The sequence below is a fragment of the Pseudorca crassidens genome, chromosome 11 (genome assembly GCF_039906515.1).
Source record: "Pseudorca crassidens isolate mPseCra1 chromosome 11, mPseCra1.hap1, whole genome shotgun sequence".
In the NCBI taxonomy this organism is placed as follows: domain Eukaryota; kingdom Metazoa; phylum Chordata; class Mammalia; order Artiodactyla; family Delphinidae; genus Pseudorca; species Pseudorca crassidens.
In genome coordinates this window covers 89,271,756-89,299,474 of record NC_090306.1, presented here as the reverse complement: position 1 = coordinate 89,299,474, position 27,719 = coordinate 89,271,756, and the positions used below count along the sequence as shown (strand labels likewise).

The 27,719-nt window shown below is 39.7% G+C and overlaps 1 protein-coding gene across 3 annotated transcripts; it reads right to left on the bottom strand.

Moving 5' to 3' along the window:
• Positions 1-684: 684 nt before the first annotated feature.
• NOPCHAP1 (NOP protein chaperone 1) lies at positions 685-11,570 on the bottom strand. Of its 3 annotated transcripts, none has more exons than XM_067697810.1 (5): positions 11,395-11,570; positions 9,678-9,764; positions 7,473-7,609; positions 5,368-5,617; positions 685-3,985 (listed from the first exon to the last, which is right to left on the bottom strand). In XM_067697810.1, exons 1-4 carry the CDS (start codon positions 11,507-11,509, stop codon positions 5,384-5,386), a joined length of 573 nt encoding a protein of 190 aa, XP_067553911.1. In that variant the 5' UTR covers positions 11,510-11,570; the 3' UTR covers positions 685-3,985; positions 5,368-5,383. The 3 variants fall into 3 exon arrangements, with proteins under 3 accessions (XP_067553911.1, XP_067553909.1, XP_067553912.1); XM_067697811.1 differs by lacking the exon at positions 685-3,985 and adding an exon at positions 6,870-7,040 and having other exon boundaries at positions 5,481-5,617; XM_067697808.1 differs by having other exon boundaries at positions 685-5,617.
• Between the last annotated feature and the right edge of the window lie 16,149 nt (positions 11,571-27,719).

The window sequence follows — 27,719 nt, the reverse complement described above, 5'->3', positions numbered from 1 at the left end:
GATCGATCCAGCTTCAGAGCCCATGCTTGTGGCATAGTGACTGGTAGGCCCACAATGGCAGGATGTGGCTGACTGAACTTAAAAGTTGGCTCCACCAGTTACCTATTGTAAGGCTCTAAAAAAATTTGCTTAGTGTCTCCCTTCCACTTTTTTTTTCCTTAAATCTGTGAAGTAGGTACAAGAGAATATCTCATAAGATGGTGGCCTTTTTTTTTTTTTTAACAAAAAGGAAATTTATTGTGTCACAAAACAAGAAATCCAGTGATAGTCTGGTCTACAGTTATTTGATGCAGTAATTCAGTGATGTTCCTTGCTTCTCTTTGCTATCCTTGACGTGCCGACTGTACCCTCAAGAGCTGGCTCCATTTATGGCCACTAGACCAGAGTTCCAGGAATCATATCCAGTCACAAGATATCCATGTTCCAAAAGAAAGCAGCCATCCTTTCATGTACCTCTTTTTTAGAATGAGAAATCTTCTTTCCAAAAGCCTACTAACAAAACTTGGCTTGTGCCTCTTTGGGAAGGTTGTCACATGCCCATCCCCAAGCCAATCACTGGCAAGGATCTTCCATGAACATATGGTGAGGAATCAACCACAAAGATTCCACCATTAAACTTCTGGGAAAAGTCTACCAATCAAAAGATAGTAAACCTGTCTTTCTTTCCTCAGGACTGTGAACCACTGATGTTTAAAATGTATTACTTTATTGGCATCAAGAGGAAAAAAAAGTTTCACGAACATTTATCGTACATTCCGAGTGAAAGGCACCATGCCAGGCACTGAGGAAAATACAAATGGAAGACTCAACCTCTTTACTTGTCTTTCCTACCACAGTAGTGGACTCAGGCACAGGAATACGAGCTACTCTGCAAGGCAGTTTGTTTTATAAGTACCATATTTGATGCACAGTTAAAGTATTAGGAGAATAGATAGAGGAGATTCATTAAGAATATTTTTGCTTCAAAGACCATTACACCTAATTTTCTGATTTATGACTGTCAAAGAGCCATAGAAAGATAATACACAAGGTTGAAGAGAACATTTCATCAGCCTTAGCAGGAACAGAATTGTTCTCCAAATGGCGGCCATCACCTCACACCAAAGCATCAGGCAGAGAACCCACAGGGTCAGACCAACCAAAGCACAATGGTGATTTAATTTCCAAGAGACTGTAGAGCACACTGCTTACAAACAAAACAGCTTTTTAATTAAGGTATAACATACATAAAGTGCACCGATGTTAAATGTATAACTCGAGAAATTTTTGTGTGTGAGTGGCAGTAACTCTTAAACATAAAACACTCAGAATAGTGGCTGACACATAAAAAGGGCTCAGTTAAGTACTAGCTGTTGTTTGATCTGCCACTTTGAGAGGTAAAAAATACAACATTGGTTTCATTTGCATTTCTTTGAGAAATGGGACCGAACATTTTTTTCCTGTGAATTACCTGTTCAAGTCCTAAGGCCTTTTCACTATTGAGATACTAGTCTTTTTTTTTTTTACTAATTTGAAAGAGCCCATTATATAACACTCACTCTTGCCTTACAATGAGATTATTTTTCCCAATTTGTCCCTTGACTTTTAAATTTCTTTGCCACCCACTAGTTTTAAATATTTATGAATTTTATGCTTTCTTTTTTTTTTTTAATAATTCTACATTTTTTTTTCAATTTTATTTATTTTTTTTGGCTGCATTGGGTCTTCATTGCTGTGCACGGGCTTTCTCTAGTTAAGCTGAGTGGAGGGCTACTCTTCGTAGCAGTGCACAGGCTTCTCACTGCAGTGGCTTCTCTTGTTGTGGAGCACGGACTCTAAGCATACAGGTTTTAGTAGCTGCAGCGCGTGGGCTCAGCAGTTGTGGCTCACAGGCTTAGCTGCTCTGCAACATGTGGTAACTTCCTGGACCAGGGATTGAACCTGTGTCCCCTGCATTGGCAGACGGATTCTTAACCACTGTGCCACTAGGGAAGTCCCTACATTTTTTGGTTTGAGGGCGTGCACCATTTTACATTCCCACCAGCAATTCACAAGGATTCCAATTTCTCCACATCCTAGTCAACAGTTGCTATTTTCTGTTTTGTTTATTTTTATAATAGCCATCCCAATGGATGTGGTAGTATCTCATTGTGGTTTTTATTTGCATTTCTCTAATGTCAATGATATAAAAGCACATCTTTTCATGTGCTTATTGGACATTTGTATTTCTTCTCTGGAGAAATGTCTATTCAAGTCCTTTGCCCATTTTTAAACTGGGTTTTTTGATGAGTTGTGGGAGTTCTTTATATATTCTGGATGTTAACCCCTTATCAGAGATATGATTTACATGATATAAACATTCTTAAATGATACACTAATTTAAAAGGGGGTGGCGGGGTGGGATGAACTGGGAGATTGGGATTGACATATATACACTAATATGTATAAAATGGATAACTAATAAGAACCTGCCGTACAAAAAATAAACAAATAAAATAAAATTCAACAACAACCAAAAAAGGGCTAGAGGGGACTTACTTCCCTGGCGCTCCAGTGGTTAAGACTCTGCACTCCCAATGCAGGGGGCCTGGGTTCAATCCCTGGTTGGGGAACTAAGATCCCGCGTGCCGCACAGTATAGCCATGTTCCAGACAAAGTCACCAGCCTTGTGGAAATTCCATTCTAGTTCATATTTCAGAGCCCCCAAAACTCCAGGCTTTAGTTTAGTGGTATCATTCACTGGGAGGATGAAAACAGGGGATGATCTCTTTTTTTTTTTTTTTTTTTTTTTAGGGGATGATCTGAAGAGGAAGAAATTGAGTTCCATTCACAGTCTAGTTCAGATGGCAGCCGAATGAATACTCAGTAATGGAAGACTTTAGGGAAACAGTTTCAAAAGCCAAATTGCAGAGGGCTGAAAAGTTAGGAGTTTAAGCAGATGGTATAGACTACTCTAAAGCAGCTTTGGGACAAATGACGGAAACAGATGGGATGGTTGGGGTGTGACAGAATGAGAGGTCTTGGTAGGTCAAGTGAAGTAATATGTTGCCACGAGAGTGTGGTGGAAGTATTCCTGGGATCCGGTGGGTAAAGTGAAGTCAAGAGGACCTAAGACCTAGACCAGTGATTCTCAAACTTGACTCTATGCTCTTTTCCTTTGTAATTTCAAGCTTTGATGTTCTGCTTTAAAAAAAAAAAAAAAAAACTTTGCCCAACTATGTTATTAAATATTCACCTATATTTTAGTATGAAACTTATAATTTCTTTATATTTAAACCTTTAAGACATACATAATTTATCTTAGTATCCAACTCTGTTTAAAAACAGCCATCCCTGACTCTGTTTATTAAATAATTCAACCATTTTACACTTACTTAAAACGACATCCCTATCACATATTAAATTTTTGTTTTTCCTTTTCCTCCTATGTCATAAGAATGTCCAGAGGAACTGAATTTAGTTGACTTCTTTAACTGTATAGAATACCTAGTTGAATTATAGAAGGTCATGGCAGGAGAGAAATATAATTCTACACACTAGTATATATTTCTAGACTGACTAGTCTCTTTCACTGAACATCAGACTATTTCTACTAGGCTTTGTATTTCCGGTGAAGGTACACTTTCATATCCACATGGATACCATGGCTTAAAATGCCCTGTACATCCTCAATATACCTGTAAATTCATTTATCTACATCATTCGGTGCCTACTGTGTACCACGCACCAAGCTAAGGAGTGAACCAGACAAATGCAACTCTTCCCACAATGTGGCATAAATATTATCTAGTAGAAGACAATCCTTAAATAGTCACACCAATAATTCATCACACCTGTGTTTGGTGCTACAAAGTACAGCATAATACCCTTTGCAGCTGAGAAGTCTCCTTTCCAGATCTGTTCACTTCTGCATACTTTGAGTGCACAGCCAATTTCCAATTCCCAATGAAAAATACCAGAAGGAACTTGGAGAATTATCTTCAGAGTATTTACAAGATGTCGTAGGCTAATGAGAGGAGTAGGAGAAAACAGTTAAAACAAACCCCTATAATATTAGGCAACAAAGTCCCATCAGCTCAATGCGCTTGGAGACAGTCCTTTAAATTCTCAGGTCTATATCCTGAGCAAAGCCAGTCCCATGGCAGATGAGATCCCAAACAAGTTAAATAAGATCAAGAATGTGGCAGAAAGGCAACTCCAATGCAGGATCATTTTGTCTTTTGAAAGAGAAAACCAGTTACTACCTTTTTATGTACTGTGCCCTATTTTCCTGGGGTGTCCCTATTCTCTACAATTAATAGGTTTCAAAACTGTGGGCAACTGGGAGGAATAATTTTAATAGCTGAAACAAACAAAAAAACTCCTTTATGAGAAAAAGAAAAAACAAAACCAAAAAACCCACAAATTTTTCCAACCGGCAAATTCTACATGCATTGAGAGGCTACAGAGTCACTGACAGTGATTAAACCACAGAGCACCAGTTTTCCAGCACACACTGGACAGGATTTTTTTTTAATTAAAGTAGATATGTCTGAGGGCATCTAAATATAAGTAATTCTTTTCTTTGTAAAAAATTTCTCCCTCGGGGTGGGATAGGGAGCGTGGAAGGGAGACGCGAGAGGGAGGGGATATGGGGATATATGTATACATATAGCTGATTCACTTTGTTATACAGCAGAAACTAACACACCACTGTAAAGCAATTATATACTCCAATAAAGATGTTAAAAAGTTCCCCCTCACTGGACCCATTTTGATGGTAACAAATAAATGTGACTTTATAATAACCTAAAAAAAAAACCCAACCTAGGTTGTTTTATCCAAGAGGCCAATTTTTTTTTTTTTTTTTTTTTTGCAGTACACGGGCCTCTCACTGTTGTGGCCTCTCCCGTTGCGGAGCACAGGCTCTGGACGCGCAGGCTCAGCGGCCAAGGCTCACGGGCCCAGCTGCTCCGCGCATGTGGGATCTTCCCAGACCAGGGCATGAACCTGTGTCCTCTGCCTCAGCAGGCGGACTCTCAACCACTGTGCCACCAGGGAAGCCCCAAAAGGCCAATTTAAAACAAAAACAAATGGGTAACTTGTATTTTTACTTTAAAATAAGTTTGAGATTTCTGAAGTCTATGCTGATGAAAGAAGATGCCAACAAATTCACTCACCATACATAAAGTTAAGCTTTCTAAACTAAATCTCTTTAGCATGAGATCAAAAACAGTCTGCTCTTAGAAGATGCCCAAATGCTATCTCTTCCAACTCTTTAAAAGCCAGCTTCTGTTTCTCCAAGAAGCAAAATACATTCAATACTGCAAAAAAGCACCACAGGTATCTGAAATGCAAAATAACCGGCAAGCCACATTCTTTTTCACAGAATTAGCAGGCATCTATCACCTGTTTCTCAGATTGTTTATTTCCCTGTTTCTTTTTTTTCACTGGCAGGATGGTCCAGAACCTCTATTTTGCCTTTTCCATCTTCTGAATGAGGAAGCTTAATGGTATCGATGGTAACTTCACCTTCAGAAGAGGTGCTATCATCTTCATCCTCAAATTCTGAACTGTCCTCTGAACAGTCTTGTGAATTCTCTTCTGAACTGTCCTCTTCTTTTGAATCAGACTGATTCATCTCAAGCAAGGCCACATCCTGCAAAACACCACCATGTGGGAAATTTATTTCAGGGCAGTTCCCTAAAAAGTTACAGTAACAACTTTGGGAAGGGACCAACCTTTGGCCCAAGAGGCACGCAGGACAGAAAACATTCTTTTTTTTGGCTGTGCCACGTGGCTTGCAAGATCTTAGTTCCTTGACCAGGGCTCAAACCCAGGCCCTCAGCATTGAAAGCATGGGGCCCCAACCCCTGGACCGCCAGGGAATTCCCCCGGACAAGAAAAGTTCTTAATACAATATGGCACTATTATTCTTTCAGTTGCCAGAGTCCACCATAATGATTTATATTTACTGCAAGTCTAAAAAGTCCCCCACAACCGAATTCTATATATCCTGATTATATTCAACACAATTCACTCAACAAATATTAACAAGTATCAACATGAACCAGGTACCACACTAGTGGCTCAACAACAACAAAATCCTGGCCTTTGTGGAACTTATGTTTTTGAGGAGGAGTTGGCAAATCACGGCCTGCAGGGCAGACCCAGCCCACTGCCTGTTTTCGTGCAGCTCTGAGCTAAGAATGGTTTTTACACTTTTCAGTGGTAGAAAAAGCTAATCAAAAGAGTAATATTTCATGAAACATGAAAATTATATGAAATTCAAATTTCGGTGTCCATAAATAAAGCTTATAAAACTTGCCTATTCATTACATATCACCTGCAGCTGCTTAGACAGCGAAATGGCAGAAATGAGTAGTCACAACGGACACAGTAGGGCCCACAAAGCCTAATGTATTCACTATCTGGCCCCCAACAGAAAATGTTTGCTGACTTCTGTTCTAGTTGGGAAAGAAAGACAATAAACAATTACACAGAAAGCATAGTGTAGGGCAGTGAAAATTTAAAAAAATAAAAGCTAATAATAGAGCCACCGAGAAGGCCTCTCAAGGTGACAAGTGATGAGAGATGGAAGGAGTCAAGACGCAGGAATCTGGGGAGGGGCATTCTGCAAGGAGGGAAAAGGCCCGGAGCAAGGAGATGGAGACTGCAGTGCAGTCACTGAGGGTCCTTGGTGGGAGACAAGGTCAACAGAGAGCTGGAGGCAGGATCACACAGGCCCACGGAGGACTCTGAATTAATTAGAAACGTGACGGCAAGCCCCCTGGTTCCCAAACTGCAGGCCACACACACTGGGTGAAGAACAGACTCTGGGAAGAAAGGGTGGAAGCAGGAAGACTGGTTGGGAAATGACCCGGATAATCCAGAGGGGAGACCGTAATCACCTAGAGAAAGGGTGGTGGATGCCGTGTGGAAATGGCTGGATTTGGGATGTGTTCTGGAGGTAGAGCTGCCAGATCTGCTGATGAATCCGATATGATTCTCAACAATGGTGTCAGCGCTGTCCAGACACGAGTGTCATACAGGGAATTCCAGTGTAGAAATAAGATATGAGCCTAAATTGAGAGACAGTTTTCACGTGTGGCTTATGTGATCAGTTATTCTGTTATACACATCATTTACTTTTGCATTCTCAATGAATCAGACTATGATTACCTCTTTTGGGCCTTAGATGGGAAAATAAGAAAAAAATCCAGTTAGAACACTTAGTAAATAAATGCTTCAAGATAACAAATGTACTATTTGACTTGAAAAAGGCCTTCCTATGATGCTGAATTACTAAATTCCTAAACTTCACCCAGGGAAGCTTACTGACCTATGAGATCCTTAATCATCAAATGACCGAGTATCTATGCAGTACTGGAAACATGAGCTGACTTTGAAAGAAGGAAAAAAACACGCAGAATTAAAATTTTAAAGTTCTCTTTTTCAGGTGACGAGGCATACTGGTAATTTTACATTATGAAATGAAAACAAAGCATAGTTACCATTTGTATAACTTTTCCGACAGTCTCGTCAATATTTTCAATATTGAAATGACCAGGTGGTGCAGCTGCCATTTCTTTCCTTAGCTTTTCGTTTGCCTGAGCCATCTGTGGGAGAAAGCTCTGTACTTGGTCCAATACTAAGGAGGGAAAATATAGTTTATCAATATTTATGTTAGTATTTGGCCAAACTTCAAATTTTTAAATCCAGAATTTCCTGTAAAAACACTTCTAAATTTGACAGGAATAACAATAATTATAATAAAATCTTTCAAGTTCCTTCCATTTTACAAACTCCCATCCTCTCCTGAATTCTTAAAACGGTAGGACTACACAATTCTGCAATTATTTCTCAATGTTTTGTGTTTCTCATATATGCCCAGGACTGGAAATTCCTAGAAGGCTGGCATTCCACAAACAGTAACTGAATAAGTCGGCAGCAGGACTTAATAGTTAAATGCACGAGGCCCCGAGGCTTTGGGGTCACACCGACGATGATAATAGAACCCCAGTACCACCTCTTACTATCTGGGTTATCTTGGGCATGTTAATGAAGCAATGGCTGTTTTCACCTGCCCAACATCTGTTCCCCTTTCTTCTGATAATGTAACGATGACTTGCCTTTTAAGCTCTGTCACTCTTAGTCAGTCTTGTCCCTACCCCATTCATGCCGACGTGTTCCACAACCTTGGCCACTATGATTTGGTTTAACGACACTGTGATCTGTCAGGCCAATCAGAGATCACCCTGGGACTCTGGTTGGAACTGTTGAGAGAAATATCCCTTCTTTCCAAGTAAATGACTAAGTGAGCTGCTGAATGTAAGCCTGGAGCTGCTGATAAACTGGCCCACCTGCCACCCGTCCTGGACGAGCTTGTTCTAGATGAAGTCAACACCTAGGAAAGCAGAACTAAGAGATACAGAGCAGAAGATCCTGGATGATGCCAAGCACCTGGATGCAGATGTACCTGAAATCACTGGGGTATTTTTCCCCAACAAAATGAGCCAACATCGTTTGGCTGAAGGCAATGTGAACTGGGTTTCAGTCATTTACAACCCCAGAAGTCTAACTAATACGTTTAGTTTAATCAATCAAAACCTGTTTACTCACCTGTAAAACAGGGATGATAACTGAAAGGCACTATGGTAAGCACAGGGGAGTCAATAAACAAGGAATTTCTAATTTCTTTAGCTCTAAAAAGAGGCCCGGCACATAACTATGCAGATCATGGGCTCTCAGAACTCCTTAAGTCACTGATACAACCACAGAACAGCTGACTGAAATGTCCAGAGTACGGAAGAAGAGAAGAAAGTCGAGGTGAAGGTCAAGAAATGGCCTTTAATTGTGAAACAGGACGGCTGGAAGGATTCCAGATGGCATACCCAACTTGGAGAAGAGTTTGGCAATTTTTTCTTTATTAAAGAATACTTTTCATATGACCCACAAGTTCCACTCAGAGATATGTACCCCCCCCAAAATAAAAACCTATGTCCACACAAAAGCTTGGCTTTGAACGGGGAGCCGCCATGCAGGCATTTTAGCTCTTGTAGATTTAGTGCATACTATAGTTAAGTTCCCCTCTCGGAATACTCATCATTTCTTAGTTTATAGACATGATAACTTCATGCATCATTTACATTGTTTTTACTACTCCTTGTCTTTCTTCTTTTTTTTTTTTAAACATTCAGAGTGAATTACACAGCACCTGAGTATTACATGAATGCTACCTGAACAAAGTCTGAGTGGTCTATAGCGTGCAGTACAGCAATATGACACAGTAATTAATGAAGAGAACTAGCCCTGTTATGAGTAACATTTACTATTTAAGTAATTATGTCCAATTTAATGGGATCTGATAGTGTTTTCCCACACATGAATACTGAATTCGGGACTCAGTAACCTCTAGAAAAATTCCCCATGGAGAGTAACAATAATTGGTTTTGATTTCCAAAACTCCATCCCACAAGGATTTTTTCTGGGCAAGGTTACCGTCTTAAAGCAGGGGAATAATGTATTATCCCTGTGCACTGAATTCACAACATAATTCCCAAGTAAGACTTGCTCGGCTTCACCCTCTGTGGTTTGATATCTGACAACAAAGGCAGATACTGTCCCATCAAATAAGCGTTTAATTAGGCAGAATTTCACATCACAGAGGGTTCTTGAGAGAGAGAGAAAGGAAGAGAGAGAGAGGGAAGAGTACTTACGGGGACTCCTCTCTATTCGAACTGTTTGAAGAGTGGAATTCTTTCTGGAATTAGGCTTGGAGTTGATGAGCAACCTGTCCCATATACCTGCAAACACACACACTTCATTTACTATAGCGTAAAGAAACAGGAGCCCATCAGCAAACTTTCCAAGACCACCCTCAAGCCCTCAGGTTTTGACCATTTGTTTCTCACTTCCCAACACATTTTTTAAAAAAAGAAGCACTCCAAGTTCCATTACAACATTTTAGTTCTGCACACAGATCTCCCCTTTCTTAAATCTGTCTCCTACATCTCTGCGTTACCAATGCCAGGTAATAAAAGAACACTGAACTGCACCTTTCTGGGTCAGAAACCCATCAATAACAAATGTGGGTCGGCAATGACAGAACACAAGAAGCAATACAAAGTACAATAAGGGTTAAGTGAAGCCAGAAATTGTTTACCAGCTGCATTATATCGGACAAAATTACCTAAGCTTTCTGAGCATGAATTTCTTCATTTATAAAACATGCCTGCCAGATTAGTTCCCCCTCAGTAAAGATGTCCAACCTAGACAGAACAGCTCTTTAAACCTCCCCACTCCCAACTCCATCTATTCAGCCTTACATTCACAACTCCTCAAATCAACCCCACTCTCCAGCTCATCAGAGCTCAGAGAACAGGACTTGTCTTTCAAAACCCAAGGCTTTGCGCACCGTGTTTCCAAATTTTTTTTCGAAAATCTCTTCACTCTGGTGTAAAAATCCCGTTCACCCTCAGAGCAGCAGCTCAACATTCCTTGCTTACTACCTTAGACCTGGCAATTGGACTAGTGCAAAGAGCATGGGCTCTGGAGCCCCGCTGACTGGATTCAAATCTCAACTTTGCCACTTCCCAGCCACACCATCTCCAGCACGTTACTCATCTGTGTGATACACCAGCTCTCAGTTTCCTCATCTATAAATGGCGATAACAAAGCCTTCTACACAGGGTGGTTGTGAGGCTTAAATTAGTGAATTAATTCCTGGGTCAAAGCAGGCACTAAGAAAGCTTCGGCTATTATTATGACAACTTCTCTGGATGCTCTGGATTCTCATAGAATGTTTTCTTCAAAATAGTATTTAAGGAGAATATGCCCAAGACTTTTAGGTGTATTCTTCTTAGAAAAAAAAAAAGAAAAACAAATTCTATAGATACTACTACTTCTATTTTCCCAATGTAAAAACTGAGGCGTTGGGAATGTAAACAACTCTCCTAAAGTTCCATAGCGAATAACTCGTGGGGCTGGGATTCGAATCCTTGCTTTTTAATTCTCTATTATGGTGTCTGAAATCCTGTGCGGATTTCCTGTACCCGTCTTCCTCTAGAGAGAGGCACTAAGGGTGGCTCTGTGGGCATCTGCCGAGGAAGGGTGGTTAATACTCATCCGCTCCCCTTACCAGTCAACTGCTGGGACCCAGAGCCGACCATAAGGCCGTCCCCTTAGGGCAGGTGTCTTGCTGTGGCGCACACCAGTGGGCACTCACCGCGGTGCAGGATACAGGAACCACGCCCAGGCCCGAGGCCGGGTGCGCGCCCCCAGCCGCCCGGTCCCACACCGAGTCCTGCGGCCACCCCGGGGGTCCCTCGGTGGGGCCGGGCCTGGGCAGGGAGCCGACGACCGGTCCCCGGCTGCTCCGGCAGCGCGACCCCTGCCGCACGTGCGCGCCCCACGCCGCCGCCACCCGCCCGTCACCTCCGCGGCCGCCGCTGCCCGCCGTCAGCAGCTCCCTGGACACCGAGACCCCGGAGCCGTCCCGGGTAAACGAGGAACAGCTCGCGTCGGGCTGGGATTCGCCGTGGGCCTCCATGCTGCTCGCCCGTCTTCAGAGCAGCTCCTCCAGGTCCGGATGCCGGAAAAAGGCTGGGGAAGGGGGCGGGGCCAGGACTACAATTAGAGGAAAGTCGGAGGGGCGGGGCGAGGGCGGAGCGAGGGTGGCCTGCGGCGAGGGCGGCCCCTAGCGGAGTGAGTAGGCCATTCCTATCGTGGGAAAAGGAAGGAGGAGGGTCTGGGGACCCTGTGATTGGATGAAAGAGCTGGCAAGCCTGGCTTTTTAGCTAAACCTGAAGAGCGCATGGTAAGGCTGCCTTCCTTTTCTTTTTTTTTTTTGTTTTTAATTGTGGTTAAAAAAAAACACATAACACAGAACGTACCATCTTAACTGTTTTTAGGGGTACAGTTCAGAAGTGTTAACTCTACATTCTTATGTAACAGATCTGTAGAATTTTTTGCAAAACTGAAACTCTATATCCATTGAGCAACCTCCCCATTTCTCCCTGACAATCACCATTTTTTATTTTATTTTATTATTTTTTTTTTGCGGTACGCGGGCCTCTCACTGTTGTGGCCTCTCCCCTCTCAACCACAGCGCCACCAGGGAAACCCTGACAATCACCATTTTAACTTCTGTTTCTATGAGTTTAACTATTTCAGATACTTCATATAAGTGGAATCATACAATATTTGTCTTTTCGCAACTGGCAGATTTCACTTAGTATAATGTTCTCAAAGTTTATCCACGCTGTGGCAAGTAATAGTATTCCCTTCTTTTTAAAAGCTGAATAGGGGCTTCCCTGGTGGCGCAGTGGTTGAGAGTCCGCCGGCCGATGGAGGGGACACGGGTTCGTGTCCCGGTCCGAGAAGATCCCACATGCTGCGGAGCGGCTGGGCCCGTGAGCCATGGCCGCGGAGCCTGCGCGTCCGGAGCCTGTGCTCCGCAGCGGGAGAGGCCACAACAGTAAGAGGCCCGCATACCGCAAAAAATGATAATAATAATAAAATAAAATAAAGGCTGAATAATAATCCATTCCATGCACATACCACATTTCCTTTACCCATTCGTCCCTTGATAGCTGGGTTGCTTCCTCCCGGATATTGTGAATAATGCTGCAATGAACATAGGTATGCAAATATATCTTTGAGGTACTGCTTTCAATTCTTTTGGATTTATACCCAGAAGTGTGATTACTGACTATATGGTAATTCTATTTTTAACTTTTTAAGAACTTTTGTACTGGTTTCCATAGTGACTGCACTATCCTATTCCCACCAGTAGAGCATAAGCGTTCCAATTTCTCCACATCCTCACTAATGCTTATTTTCTTTTTCTTTCTTTTTTTTTTTACAGTGGCCATCCTAGTCAGTGCGAGGTGATAACTCATTGTAGTTTTGATTTGCATTTCTCTAATGATGAGTGATGTTGAGCATCTTTTCATGTGTTCACTGATCATTTGTATATCTACTTTGGAGAAATGTGTATTCACATCCATTGCCCATTTTAACTCAGATTGTATGAGTTATTTACATATTCTTATCAGATATATGATAATGTTTTGGAGACATAGACCATTATGAACGTACAAGGACTCAGGAAATATTGTTCCCATACCCCTTTTAAAGAATTTACTAGAGAATACGATTCAGAAAATAATTGGAGAAATTCAACTTAAGTTTTGGTGATGAGCATTTTACAGTAGAATTGGAGAGAAACAGTGAGAATAAGGTTGAAAGAATAGTATTTAATTTATATAGGTTTAGATAATATGGATATAACACAAATATGAAAAATGGGGAGGAAGCAGAGACTATATATGAAGAGAAAAGCTGACTTTTTAAAAACTGGGACTAAAAGGGTAATACTTTAAGTTAGATGCTGGGGGTAAAGGAGAGAAGAGAAAGAGGAGATGACTTGCAAATTACAATATTGTTCATAGTGGGAAGACAATATAAAAAAGGGGGCGTACTGAATGGTATTGAGTAAAGATATTAGAACAAAATTAAAATATTCCTAAATACCCAAATTAATGAGATAGAAAGAGAGAGAGAAAGAAATAAAACAGACTTCATAGGAAAGACTTTATATGATTATGACAAAACTGAAGCAAAGCATATCAATTGTATAATACATGCAATAGGGCTTAAGTGACCTATAAAAAGAAAAGAATTTTCAGATTGGATAAAAAGTCAATATCCAACTCTATGCTGGATAGAAGAGACTTACCTAAAATATAAGATTAAAATGGTAAAAATAAAAGGATGGTGTTTTTAAAAATTTAAGTGTACCTGGTATATCTATAACCATTCTAAGTAAAACCTAAATTTTAAAAAGGGTGGGGGGGATCAAAGCCACAATGAGATATCACCTCACACCTGATAGAATGGCTATTATGAAAAAGACAAGAAACAGCAAGTGTTGGAGAGGATGTGGAAAAAAGGGAACACTTGAACACTGTTTATGGAAATATAAATCGGTGCAGCCACTGTGGAAAACAGTATGGAGGTTCCTCAGAAAATTAAAAATAGAACTATCATATAATCCACCAAGTTCACTTCTGGGTGTTTATCTGAAGGAAATGAAATCACTATCTCAAAAACATATTGGCACCTCCATATTTTGCAGCATTATTTCCAATAGCCAAGACATGGAAACAACCTAAGTGTCTATCAACAGGTGAATGGATAAAGAAAATGTGATACTTATATAAATTCAGCAATATAAAGAAGGAAATCTTCCCATTTGTAACAATGTGCATGGACCTCAAGGTTATTATGCTAAGCAAAATAAGTCAGACAGAGAAAAACAAATACTGTGTGTTCTCACTTATATGTGTAATCTAAAAAAAAAAAAAACCAATAGAACACATAGGTACAGATTGGTGGTTGCCAGAGGATAGGCGTGGCAGTGGGTGAAATGGGTGAACTTCTAGTAAGATAAATAATTCCTGGAGATGTAATGTACAGCATGGTGACTATAGTTAACTATACTGTCTTGATATTTGAAAGTTGCTAAGAGAATAGATCTTAAAAGTTCTCATCACAAGAAAAATAATTTTAGGTGTGTGAGGTGATGGATGTTAACTTATTCTGGTAATCATTTTGCAGTACATACATATATCAAATCATTATGTTCTACACCTAACACTAATACAATGTTATATACCAATTATATCTCAATTTAAAAAAAGGTAAACAGGGTCATGACTTTATTATTAGACAAGCAAGAATTCAGCCTTGTTCCCCCTAAAGGAAACAAAAAGACACTTTATAATGCTAAATACTGCAATTTGCAAAGAGGAAACTATCATTAATATCCATGTGCCCAATAAAACAGCAACGAGTATTATAAAGCAAACTGAAAAGGAATGCAAAGATAAATAAGCAGAAACTCTAATAATTGGAAATTTTAACACGCTTTCATAACAGAATAGACCTAACTGGACAAAAAAATGTGTATGGATACAGAAGACCTGAACAAAATTGTAAACAAAGTAGATCTAATAAATGTAAACACTGAATCCTGATAATAGAGATTAAACTTTCTTCTAAATCACATGGAAAATTCACCAAATTGACGTATTATAGTCCACAAAGAAAATTTCAATACATTCCAAAAATGTAAATGATATAAGGGGCCTTCTGTGATCACAATTCTATATAACTGGCAAATAATGACATTAAAAAAATCTCTTCCAACTAAAACTGTAAAAACACACTGTTAATCAATCCTTGCATCAAGAGGAAATAGTGAAATGAAACTGTGCCCCCCAAAAGCTAAGTACTGAAAAAGTCAAGAAAATGACAAACCACTAGCTAACCTAAACCAAGATAGGGAGTGGAGGAAGGTTTGAAGGTATAAACATATGAAATAAAAGGTAATGGAACAATAACCATAAAATCAGAGGAAATATATAAAAACTTATAAACACTACTTTGCACAACTCTATGCAAATAAAACTGAAAACCTGTATGAAACCATTTGAAATGGTTAATGTTCCATAAATATATAATTTACAAAATTTCCCCAGAATCAATAGCAAGTCTAAAGAGAGCAATTTCTACAGACATTACAGAGAAGGTTTTCCCACATAAAAACACCATGCCCAGTTGGTTTTACAAGGGGCTTTCTATCAAACTTTTAAAGATCAGATAAATCTAATGCTACTTAAACTATTTCAGAGTATGGGAAATAAAAGGAAATTTCCCAAGTTCTAAGAAATGAATATAGCATTGATACCCAAACTTCACAATGATTGTACAAAAAAGAAAATTAGGGACTTCCCTGGTGGTGCAGTGGTTAAGAATCCGCCTGCCAATGCAGGCGACCTGGGTTCTAACCCTGGTCCGGGAAGATCCCACATGCCGTGGAGCAACTAAGCCTGTGCACCACAACTACTGAAGCCCGCGCACCTAGAGCCCGTGCTCCGCATCAGGAGAAGCCACTGCAATGAGAAGCCTACGCACCGCAATGAAGAGTAGCCCCCGCTCACCACAACTAGAGAAAGCCTGTGCACAGCAACGAAGACCCAATGCAGCCAAAAATAAATAAATAAAATAAATAAAGTTTAAAGAAAAGAAGAAGAAAATTATACACCTGGCTTAATTGGGTTTCCCTAGAAAGCCAATATAGAGACGAGGTTCAAATGCTAGTAGCTTGGGAGTCAGAGGGGGAAAGAGAAACGAGGAAGGAAGGGAACCAATAATGTGTTACTATCAAGCAAATTGTGGCTAAGGGCAACTGGAACTTAATCCTGCTGGGGAATTCCCAGAGTTATCCTGGGTGAGCCTTGGTATTTATCCACCAGCTCATGTTAGTCATTGGTTGAGGGCTGCTCCAACGGGGTGCAAATTTCCCAGCATTTCTGGCCTGCTCCTTGCTCTCTAGTTAAGTGGGCTCCACTGGCCAGAGAAAACCTTCAGGCAGAGTTGTAAATGCTGGTCATTGAAAACTGGGCAGATGTGTACACAAATACTAACTGCCAACGTGGTATGGGTGAGGCACTGACAGCCTTTACTCAAGGCCAGTCTTAATTATGAATATTGATGCAACAAATTAAATATTAGCAAACAGAATCCAAGAGCACATTAAAAAATAGATGCCATACAAGAGATGCTGATTCCAGGAGAAATTAGTATATTTATTAAAATAGTATAGTCATTAATATAATACATCAGTTTAACAGAATTAAGAAGAAAAATCACATAATCATCTCTATAGATGTTAAAAAGATATTTGAGAAAATTCAACGTTCAGTAAGATGAAAATTGATACCCATTATGCAGGATAAAATGGGTATACCTCTGCCCCCAAATCAGCATTTAACTTAATGGGGAAATACAGGGCTTTCCTGCTGAAGTCTCCAGACAAAATACAAGGATGTTCAGAGTCTTCACTAGTACCTAAACACTGAATTGGCAATGTTAGCCAAAACAGTTACATAAGAGGAAACAGTGAGAAACAAGAATTCGAAAGCATGAAGTAAGACTATTTCTAGATGCAGATGTTCTGATGGTATACCTGGGGGTGGGAGTGGGGGAAGCATCAGAAAAACTGCTACTAACAAGAGAATTTGGTAAAGTAGCAAGAAATAACATAAACACACAAAAATGCCACCCAGTCTGAAAATATAGTGGAAGGGAAAACCCATTTATAAGAGGAATAAGATAAAATACCTCGTCATAAGCTTAACAAGAAATCTGCAAAAAATGTATGAAGAAAACCATAAAACATTCTGGAAATATAGAAAACAGATTTCAGTAAATGGAACGATATAACATAGATAATCCATGGTCTTGGATAGAAAGATTCAACGTCAAAACATGTCAGTCTCCTAAAGTACACTATGAAATTTTCCCAATCCTAATATAAATACCAGAAGATATTTTTTTCTCTTTGAGAGATTATAAAGTTCATACAAAAAGACGAACAAACAGTAGCAGCAGGGAGACTCTGAAAAGGAAAAGCTATGGTGGGAAGGGGGAGCTACCCCTGGTAGATATTAAAAACATAAAGTCTGCATAATAATTAAAAACAGTATTGGTACACAAACAAAAGAGGGGACAAAAAAGAAAACTCAGAAGGAGATCCCAGAGCACTGGGAAATTTGGTGTAGATAAGGGGAGCATCTCAGATCAGTAGGGAGAAGATGGGCTTTTTACTAAGTGGCAGTGGAACAAAAGAATAGCCATTTGGAAAAAAAAGGGAAATTTGCATCCATTCCACACACTATGCAACCAAATAAATTCAAAATGTATTAAAGATTCAAATTTTAAAAATGAAAGCTTCAAAGTACAGAGAGAGAGGGAGGGAGGGAGGGAGGGAGAAAACATTTTCTTTATAACTGGAATCAATGGGGAAATTTTTCTTAACTATCATTCAAAATATAGAAGCAGTAAGAGAAAAGATCCATGATCTGACTATATTAAAATTCAAAAATAAACTTTATATAACAAAAATCAGCATAAGCAATGTAAAAAGGCAAATGACAAACTTGAAAACAAGATTTCCAACTTATCTCACTGGAAAGGGTCAATACTCATAACATTAAAAGCTTCTAAAACCTGAGAAGAAAAAGACCAATAACTCCACGGAAAAACGGGTTGGAGAAATGAACCAACAATTCACAGAAATAGAAATACAAATAATGCTCAAGCATATTTAAAAGAAAAGGTGCTCAAACTCATATTAAACAAACAAACACACAAGAGAAAATGACACTGGAGAACCATTTCTCATCTATCAGAAAGGCAAGAATAAAAAATTACAACATACCTACTGGCAAAGTTGTGGGGATCCAGACATTGTCATACACTAATGTTGGGAATGCAAAATGGTCGAGTTGCTATGGGAAGGAATAGGCATTATCTAGTAAAATTACACATATGCCTTTACCTTTATACCCAGAAATTCCTATCAATACTCTGGGAAAAAATTCAAGATAACATACACACTGTGGCACTATTTGCAATAGTAAAAATTAAAATAACCCAGATGTCTATCATTGGGGATCTAGTTGAATAAACACAAAATGGAATACTATGCAACGTAAAAGATGAGAAAAATATGTATATCCTGCTATGGAGTGATTTTCTGGATATATTGATAAGTGAATAAAAAGCAAATTGCAAGAGTGTTTATAATATGCAGCCTTTTATGTAATAAAATGAGGGAAATACCTATATATGTTTATAAACATGAACACATACATACATATGCACATATACTTATGTCTTCCAAAAGAAGCAATGGAGGATAAGCCAAAAAAGAATGAAATAGTTACCTATAGGGGAAAGGAAGAAACAGGGAAGGTATTAGACTTCTCCGAATGTGCTGTTTTATAGTTTTGTCTTCGGAATCATGTAAATACTTTATACTTTAAAAAAAATTAAATACAAAAGGAAAGAAAACCCACCCAAAACTGAAAACAGACTGAAATAACTGAATTTAACTATATATCAAGTTTGTGGCCTAACAACACAGAAAAGAATTATTTTAGGCGACTTTAAACCTCAATATTTGGATGGTACATCCTTAGTAAGATGTATCTTAAGGGCGATGACAATAGCTACACACCCTCAGAGAAATCTTAAATTGTATTCAATCATCTTAATTTTTCATACTACTATTGGTATGGTTATTTTGAAACTGCTATGTAAATATTTTAGATAGAGCAAATAAGTAATTATATTAACACCATTTGCAGCTTAGATGTTTTGTTCAAGAGAAAAGAAATAAAAGCAAAACCCTCCTGTAATCTTAAATTTGAATTGGCAATATCTGTATAAATTCATGGTTTCCTTTTCTCTTTCTGAAAAACTACTTATTCCCTAGCTTGGTCCACTGGAAGGTCTAGAAACAATAGCAACCCACCATACAAGTATCCCTGAGCCCAGATCGTGCCTGTTAAACACCTTTCCCCACTAAAAGGAATAGAGCTTCTTAGATAAATGACTGATTTCAAGTCTGGGTCAGGAAATATAAACCTGGGACACCTGTGGAGCCAGAAAACAAGGAAGCTCTCAAAGACTATTGGGGTCATGTCAAAAGGAATCTGGAACTAACTCCAGAAATTCCCACTAGCCCAAACTGACAAAATCTGGATCTGCCAACCATTCTGACATCACTAAAAGTGTGACCAACCAGTTTGTGCCCTGCTGCCTTAATGCATTAGGAAGTGCACAGTACCACCTAATATGTTTTGTAAAATAATGACAACTTTTCTAAATCAAGCACCTGGTTCTAACTACCATTTTATAGGAAATATAAGGAAGAGAGGGATAAGTGAAACTACTCAAGGAAGCAATCAGCCTAATCTAGAATATGGGAAATTGTACAGGTTAAATTTCTGTTTTCTTCAAAGGGAAAATCATACAAAAAGAAGATGAACTGTTTTAAATTTTAAGATACTTAAAAGGCATATAAATATAAGAAACTTGTTGGTTGACCTGCATATAGGTTATAGTTATTATCATGGGCAAAAGCTCTAATCATGAGAGAAGGGAAGCAGCCCCCGATTGCTGATTGGGTGTTACCTTAAAACTTTTCCAAGAAATTGGAATTAAGATTTGCTATCCAAAAGTTAAAATGTAAAACTAAACAACTTGGGTTGTGGGCCCGCCATTGAATTAGCTGAAACAATTAGGATGAGCCTAATTGGTTTAGGCAAATCAGGGCCTACCCCTCCAGTTGGGGGTAGGCGTGTCAATATCACCCAGAAGGCAGAGCTGCTGTTATATGGAGAGGGTGCAAAGGAAATTAGGGAGGCATCCACATGTTTGCTGCAGCCAATAATATTTGGGATTTATTATTTTGAGAGTCTTTTCCTAAGAGGTAAATTTTACTCATTTTTTATCTTCAGCAGACTCACCAAACTGATTATTTATGTTGGTAACTTTTCAAGTTGCTATTACCTGACTATCAGGCCCATAGGAACAATTATCTACTTAATTTAATTATCCAGTTTTGCAAATCAAAACTATTTTATCTCTAGAGACATGGATATTTTAATGCTGAAAATTATGGTGTAATTACATTGCAAATAATTTATTTTGATTAGCTTCATAATTCATCCATTTAATGCTACGGATAAAATCAAACATTTGTGTCAAAGAAATGCTTTATTTTCTAGCAACATAACATGTTCACGCAGGGGGAGGGAGTAGGGAGGCATGGGGAACAGGATTTTATTTCTAGTTCGGAAGAGTAGCCGCCTTAAATAAACTGGCTTAAACCTTGATTCTCTGCCTCACCTGCTGGAATTTAGAAAAAAATATTTTAAGGGTTGAATTTTGTATACAGTGCAAGGTGTCCTTTCTTTGTCAAAGTTCCATCCATAGTATGGAACAAATGATATCTGTGTAAAATTCTGCTAAATATTAATGAACCAGAACTAACACCCATGAGTTAAATCCTGAGAGAGGACTGGAAGGAAACACTTTTTTTAAAAACATTGGTAAATTGTGTACAGTTTGTACTGTTCCCTTTTTCTCATCCTACACTACCTCTTCCATCTATCTTATGTTAAGAGCACTTTGCAGGTTTAGACATTCTGATTATAAACTATGACAGGGCCCCCAAGTTGCCATCCAGGACAGAGAGATCTCTATTATTTTAAAATGAATACTTTCATTTTCACAGAAGCTGTCTTCCTTTGAAGCTGCCCAAACAGACCACCTACACACTGGCTAGAAGTTCCTGATTTTTTTTTAGCCAAGAATACAGAAGGTATCAAAAGAGGGGTGGCTACAGAGAGCAGAAGCAGAACCAGCACGTTTTTGTATGGCTTTTACCTCTGCACTGGTGGGATGTTACCAAAATAACCCTTTATGTGCCTGTTCCTCCATCTCAATTTTTTGTCGCTTTTTGGGGGATAACATTTCTGATTTACAGACAAGTTGCAACAGTATTATAACCCCTGTAAACCGTTTACCCAGATTCAAAAATGGATATATTTTGCCCCATTTGTTTTTTGCTTTGTCATATTTTTCTCTTTCTCTCCCCACACCATACAACACAATCCTTTTTTTTTTCACAATCCTTTTTTTTGAATAATTCAAGAGCAAATTGTAGACTTCCTACTCTGTTTAACCTATAAATACATCAGTATATAAATCCTAAGGATATTTTCTTACATAACCAGAGTACAATGAACAAATCAGACAGTTTAACATGAATATAGTACCACTATGTAACCCATTGTTTGTATTCAAACTTTAATTTTCTCAATACTGTCCTTTATAACTTTTTTTTGCCAGTCGAGGATCCAACACAAGATCATGCACTGCATTCAGTCCTCTCTATCAATCTGTGACAGTTTCTCAGTCATTTTTTCTTTTATGACTTTGACATTTTTGAAGAGGATAGACCAGAGATTTCATAGACTGTCCCTCAATTTGGGTCTCTCTCCTGTTTCTTTGCAATTAAACTCAAATTATATATTTTTCGCAAATAAACCACAGAAGTGATACTAGGTCCTTCTCAGTCCATTATATCAGGCAGTACATGATGTAGTTTTGTCTCATTACTGGTGATGTTAACTTTGATCACTTGGTTAAGGTGTTTGTGAAATTTCTGCACTGTCAAATTACTAGTTATTTATTTTCAATTAACAAGTATTTGTGGGGAGATATGTAAATATATTGTCTCATTAAACTTTCACTCCTTAATTTTTACATCTATTGATGATTTTCTATGTATTAGTTGGTATTCTATTGTGAGAAAGAGCTTTCTCTTCTCCTATTTACTTATTTATTCACTTATGTATACCTGTGTGACTCATGGATTTTTATTCTATTTAATGGGCTCTCATCCATTACTATTATAATTTATTTTAATACTAAAATTGTCCCAGCAGGAGCCCTTTCAATTTGCAAATCTCTCCTTTTTATGTATCCCCATCGTTCTTTGAGCACTTCCTTAATTTCTGGTACAAGTTATTGCAGATTCATTTTGTACTTTCCCTGTCCCAGCCCTGGAATTAACCTTTTCTCCAAGGAGCACTGGCTCCTTTTAGTGTTGAGAATGATATTTAGAAAGTAAGATCTGAATGTGTTAGTTAGCTAGGTGTGTTAATTGCTAATTATGTGTCCTAGCTTTTAGGCCTTCCCATTGTAGAGGGCAAGGAAACACACACATACACTCTCTTATCCACAATATATCTATATTTACTTCTCTATTTATCTATGTTTAAAAGCTTCAAGAATGAGAAGCTTGCAGCAACGTGCTGGAACCAGCATGAACCAGCTCAAGAACGCTGATTACTAGCTATTTGTAATTTTGTGAGCTGGTTGTTGTCTGAAATCATCCAGGAGAGAATTTATACCATTGCAATTGACAAATGCTGCAAATCAAGTTTGTTTTTATTTTACCCCCCACCAAGAGAACCAGTTTAGCAGAGTACCACTGGAAATCTGACTTTCATTATTCTCAATATATTTATTCAAAATACATTACGTGGCAAAAGGGAATTAAGGTTGCTAATCAGCTGACTTTAAAATAGGGAGATAATCCTGGATTGTCTGGGTAGGCCCAATGTACTCACAAGGGTCCTTAAAAGTGGAAGAAGGAGGCAGAAAAGAGTCAAAGAGATGTGAGGATGGAAGGAGGGTCAGAGACATTGTGTACACTGCTGCCTTTGAAGAGATGGAAGGGGGCCACAAGCCAATGAATGAGGTCTGCCTCTAGAAGCTGGAAAAGGATTCTCCCCTAGAAGAGAGCCCCCAGAAGAAATGCAGCCCCGCTGACACCTTACTTTTGGTTCAGTGAGATTCATTTTGGACTTCTAACTTACAGAACTGTAAGATTACAAATGTTTTGTTTTAAGGCACTAAGTTTGTGGTAATTTGTCCCAGCAGCAATGGAAAACAAATATGCATAGTATGTATATTTTTTCTGTCAAGGCTCTCTCTCTTTCAGCATAGTGTCAGTGAGATTCATCCATTTTGTTAAGTATATCCATAATTCGTTTCACTTCATTGTGGAGTAATTCTATTATTAACTTAGTTTTTCCATTCTCCTATGATGAACTTTTGATTATTTCTAGTCTTAGACAACTATGACAAAGCTGCTATGAACAGTTTTTTAAAAAATTTATTTTATTGAAGTATAGTTGATTTACAATGCTGTGTTCATTTCTGCTGTACAGCAAAGTGATTGATTCAGTTATACATATATATTCTTTTTCATATTCTTTTCCATTATGGTTTATCACAGGATATTGAATATAGTTCCCTGTGCTATACAGTAGTATCTTGTTGTTTATCCATTCTATATATAATAGTTTGCATCTGCTAACCCCAAACTCCCACTCCATCCCTCCCTTACCCTACCTCCCCCTTGGCAACCACAAGTCTGTTCTCTAGATCTGTGAGTCCGTTTCTATGAATGGTTTTATACAGTCTTTTCGGGGCGGGGGGGATATATGAGCATCCATTTAAGGGAATGGTCACAAATATTGGGTTTGGACTTCCCTGGTGGCACAGTGGTTAAGTATCCGCCTGCCAATGCAGGGGACACGGTTCGAGCCCTGGTCTGGGAAGATCTGACATGCCACGGAGCAACTAAGCCCGTGCACCACAACTACTGAGCCTGCGTTCTAGAACCCACAAGTCACAACTACTGAGCCTTCATGCCACAACTACTGAAGCTCGTGCACCTAGAGCCCGTGCTCCGCAACAAAAGAAGCCACCACAATGAGAAGCCCACATACCACGATGAAGAGTAGCCTCCACTCGCCGCAACTAGAGAAAGCCCGTGCGCAGCAATGAAGACCCAACACAGCCATAAATTAATAAATTAATAATAAAAAAAAAATATTGGGTTTGCCAGGTCCTTAAACCAAACAGTATCAGCAAGGCCACATCCTCATCCCCAGAAAAGTAGTCAATACCCAGATGTCCCTGAAAAATATCTCAGCCATCAGCATCCAGTGTTACAGAAAACCTGTCTCCCAACAAAATCCGAAAAGTCAGATTCAAGAAGCCAGAACAACGCCATATATAATTACATTTTTAAATCTATTAAGGGACTTCCCTGGTGGCACAGTTGTTAAGAATCCGCCTGCCAATGCAGGGTACATGGGTTCGAGCCCTGGTCTGGGAAGATCCCACATTCCCGGAGCAACTAAGCCCATACGTCACAACTATTGAGCCTGCACGCTAGAGCCCGCAAGCCACAACTACTGAGCCTGTGTGCCACAACTACTGAAGACCACGCGCCTAGAGCCTGTGCTCTGCAACAAGAGCCCGCACACTGCAATGAAGAGTAGCCCCCGCTCGCTGCAACTAGAGAAAGCCCGTGCACAGCAATGAAGACCCAACACAGCCAAAAATAAATAAATAAATTTATTTTAAAAATTAAAAAAAATAAAATCTATTAATAATTCTGCTGGGAGTGGAACTGGAACAGAAAATCAAAATGCTGATAGCAGCACCACTAAAAGTAAAGGAAGGTCAATTAAAATGTATTTATTTATTCACTTCAGGGTGAAAATTATTGAGTATCTGTTCAAGGCTAACAACAGTGTTCTAGTCTGAGATTTAAAGGCCCTGCTGATAACCTAGTAGAACGATGGACAGATAAGTAAACATTTCCAACGTGGTATTTTAATTAAGTGCCATGATCATGCCCTTCACTGGCCATCATGGAAGCAAAGAGCGAAGACCCTGAGTTCAGCTGGTGGGTGCAGACTCGGGAAGGCTTATGGGAGAATGGAGTGTCCTAGTTAATGAGAACACCAAGCCCCGAAGCTGGGAGGCAGGAACCCATGGGCATGGTTGAGGAACGACAGGGCCCTGATGAGTATTCAAGGATAGCCGACCTCTGCTTTCTCAGAGACACGTTCTAAAGACACCAGGAATAGGGAACCCTTGAAACATTACCATGAGTTCTTGGAGGAAAACTCTCAATAGGAACCAATCAACAAGGTGTTCTAAAGGAGATACAAATGTCACACTGAAATTCTTCAATTCCTGAAAATCCCTGTCCCCCCTCTTTTTTGCATAAGTAGTTCCGTCTGCCTGGGATACTCGCCTTCCTTTCCTATCCTACCTCCTAAAATGGCTTTTAGTTGAACTATTGATCCTTTAGATTTCAGCTCACTATCACTTCTTGTAAGTCTTCCCTGACTCCTGCCTGTCTTCCCTCCCCACAAACTTTGGAAGATGCTGCTGCTTTGTACAACTGCAGCCCCTCAGACTCTCCCCCACAGCCCCAGATATTGTTGTAATTGTTTATTGAGTTGTGTGTCTTCCCTGACAAACAATGCAGTGGTAAACTCAGGAGTCCTATCATCCCCATTTTACAGCTGTGGAATCTGAGGCACACTGTAATGGCTCAGTTACTCACCCATAAAGTAGGAATAGCAGCAGTACTTAACGTAGAGAGTTGTCACGAAGACTGGGTGAGTTCACTCCGACAAGGCGATTAGAACAGCGAGACCTCACCAGGTGACCTCATTCCTGTCTCCTGACTTTCTTCTCAGAGTCTCATTCAGTCCTCCACCGGGGATCCCGTTGAACCCTAAACCACTTCTCTGCTCAGAGCCCTTCAGTGGCTCCTGTCTCTCCCAGAGTGAAAGCCAAAGACCTCACCATGGCCTACAAGCCTCGTGACCTGCCTCCAGCCACTGCTCTGCCTGCACCTGGGACCACTCTTCCCTTGATCACATCACTCCAGCCACACAGGACTCTGCTGTCTCTTGAACACAACAAACACACTTCTGTCTCAGGACCTTTGTGCTTGCTGTACTTCCCAGATAGCAGAGCTCTTCCCTCACTCCTTTCTGTTCAGACCTGCAAGACCTCCCTGGATCACCCTATAGACAGAAAGTCTCCCTTTCTGTCTACACATCCCCACAACCTGCCCCCAAACTCTCCAACTCCTGTGTTTTCTTTGTCTTCATAGTAGTTACCACCATATGGGATATACATTTGTCTATCAATATACATATACAAGCATATGTCAGTTTGTTTGTTGTCTTTCTCCACTTGAATGTGAACTCTGTAAGGCAGGAATTTGTTCATTTTGGTCACTGCTCTATTCCCAGAGCACAGAACAGAGAGAGCATGGCATTAGGTAAGTGCTCAGTAAACATTTGTAAATGAATGAATGACTACTATTATTATTATTATTTGGCACATAGTAGGTCTACCATGACTACTTGTTGATTGAATGAACAAATGAATGTTCTAGAGATTCCTGGGAGGAGTGTTAATATTGTAGGATGCGGGGGAGGGGGAAGAAATGGGACATATGTCTGCAAACATGGGCTGCATGGGCTGCATGTCCTCTGAATCATGCTTTCCTCTAATCCTCTTTTCTTTATGAGTGTTTTATATGGTTTGTGGGACCACTTTTAAACAGTCCACAGGGTGGTTCTTGAACCTCAGTGATCACCAAACTACCCGCAGAGATTCTTATTTAATTGGGAATTTAAGTAATTTTGAGCAAGGATTTAACCCTTAGTTTCCTCATCTGATAAACGGCATTATAACACTGCCCTCATAGGGGGTGAGGATTAAATAAAATAACCTCTGTGAAGCATCTCACAAGTAGTAAATTTAGATTCCCTTTGCTTCTGCTCATCTTCTCTAAACCTTAGAGGTTCAATTCTTACAAACAAGTCATATTCCCTGTTCTCTTAAAATTTAGCTTTATCTTCAGTCCAGATCTCTACTTTGAGTTCCAGATTTATTTTCCAAATATATACTCAGCATCTTCACTTGGATAGCTCATAGAGGCTGCAAACCCAGCATGTCCAAAGTAACTCAAAATGGTCCCCTTTAGCCTTCCTCCTCCAGATTCTCCCTCTCAGCGAGTAGGATAAGCTCAAGCCAGAAACCCGGGAGTCATTTTTGGACACTTTTCTCTCCTTCACCTTCCACACACAGTCAAAGATCAAGCCTTTGCAGTTCTAACCCTGATCTACTTCTTTGACCCACTACCTCCTAAATCCCCATTGCCCACAAACGGACCTTCACGCCTCCTCCATTGCTCCCTTCCTATTCCTGGTCCACACATATGACCAGCAATGTCCTTCATAAAGACAAATCTGATCATGTCCAAATGGACCCTCTCCAACTCTTCAGTGGCTTCCTTTTGTCTTTAGGAATAAATCCAAAGTCCTCAGCGTGGTCCTCAAGGCTCCTGCCGGCCTCTCCTGCAGAACGAGCCATCTCACTCTGGCCACAGTGGCCCTGTCCCAAGGCCTCCACAGGTGAAACCCCTTCCTACCAAAGGGCTTTCA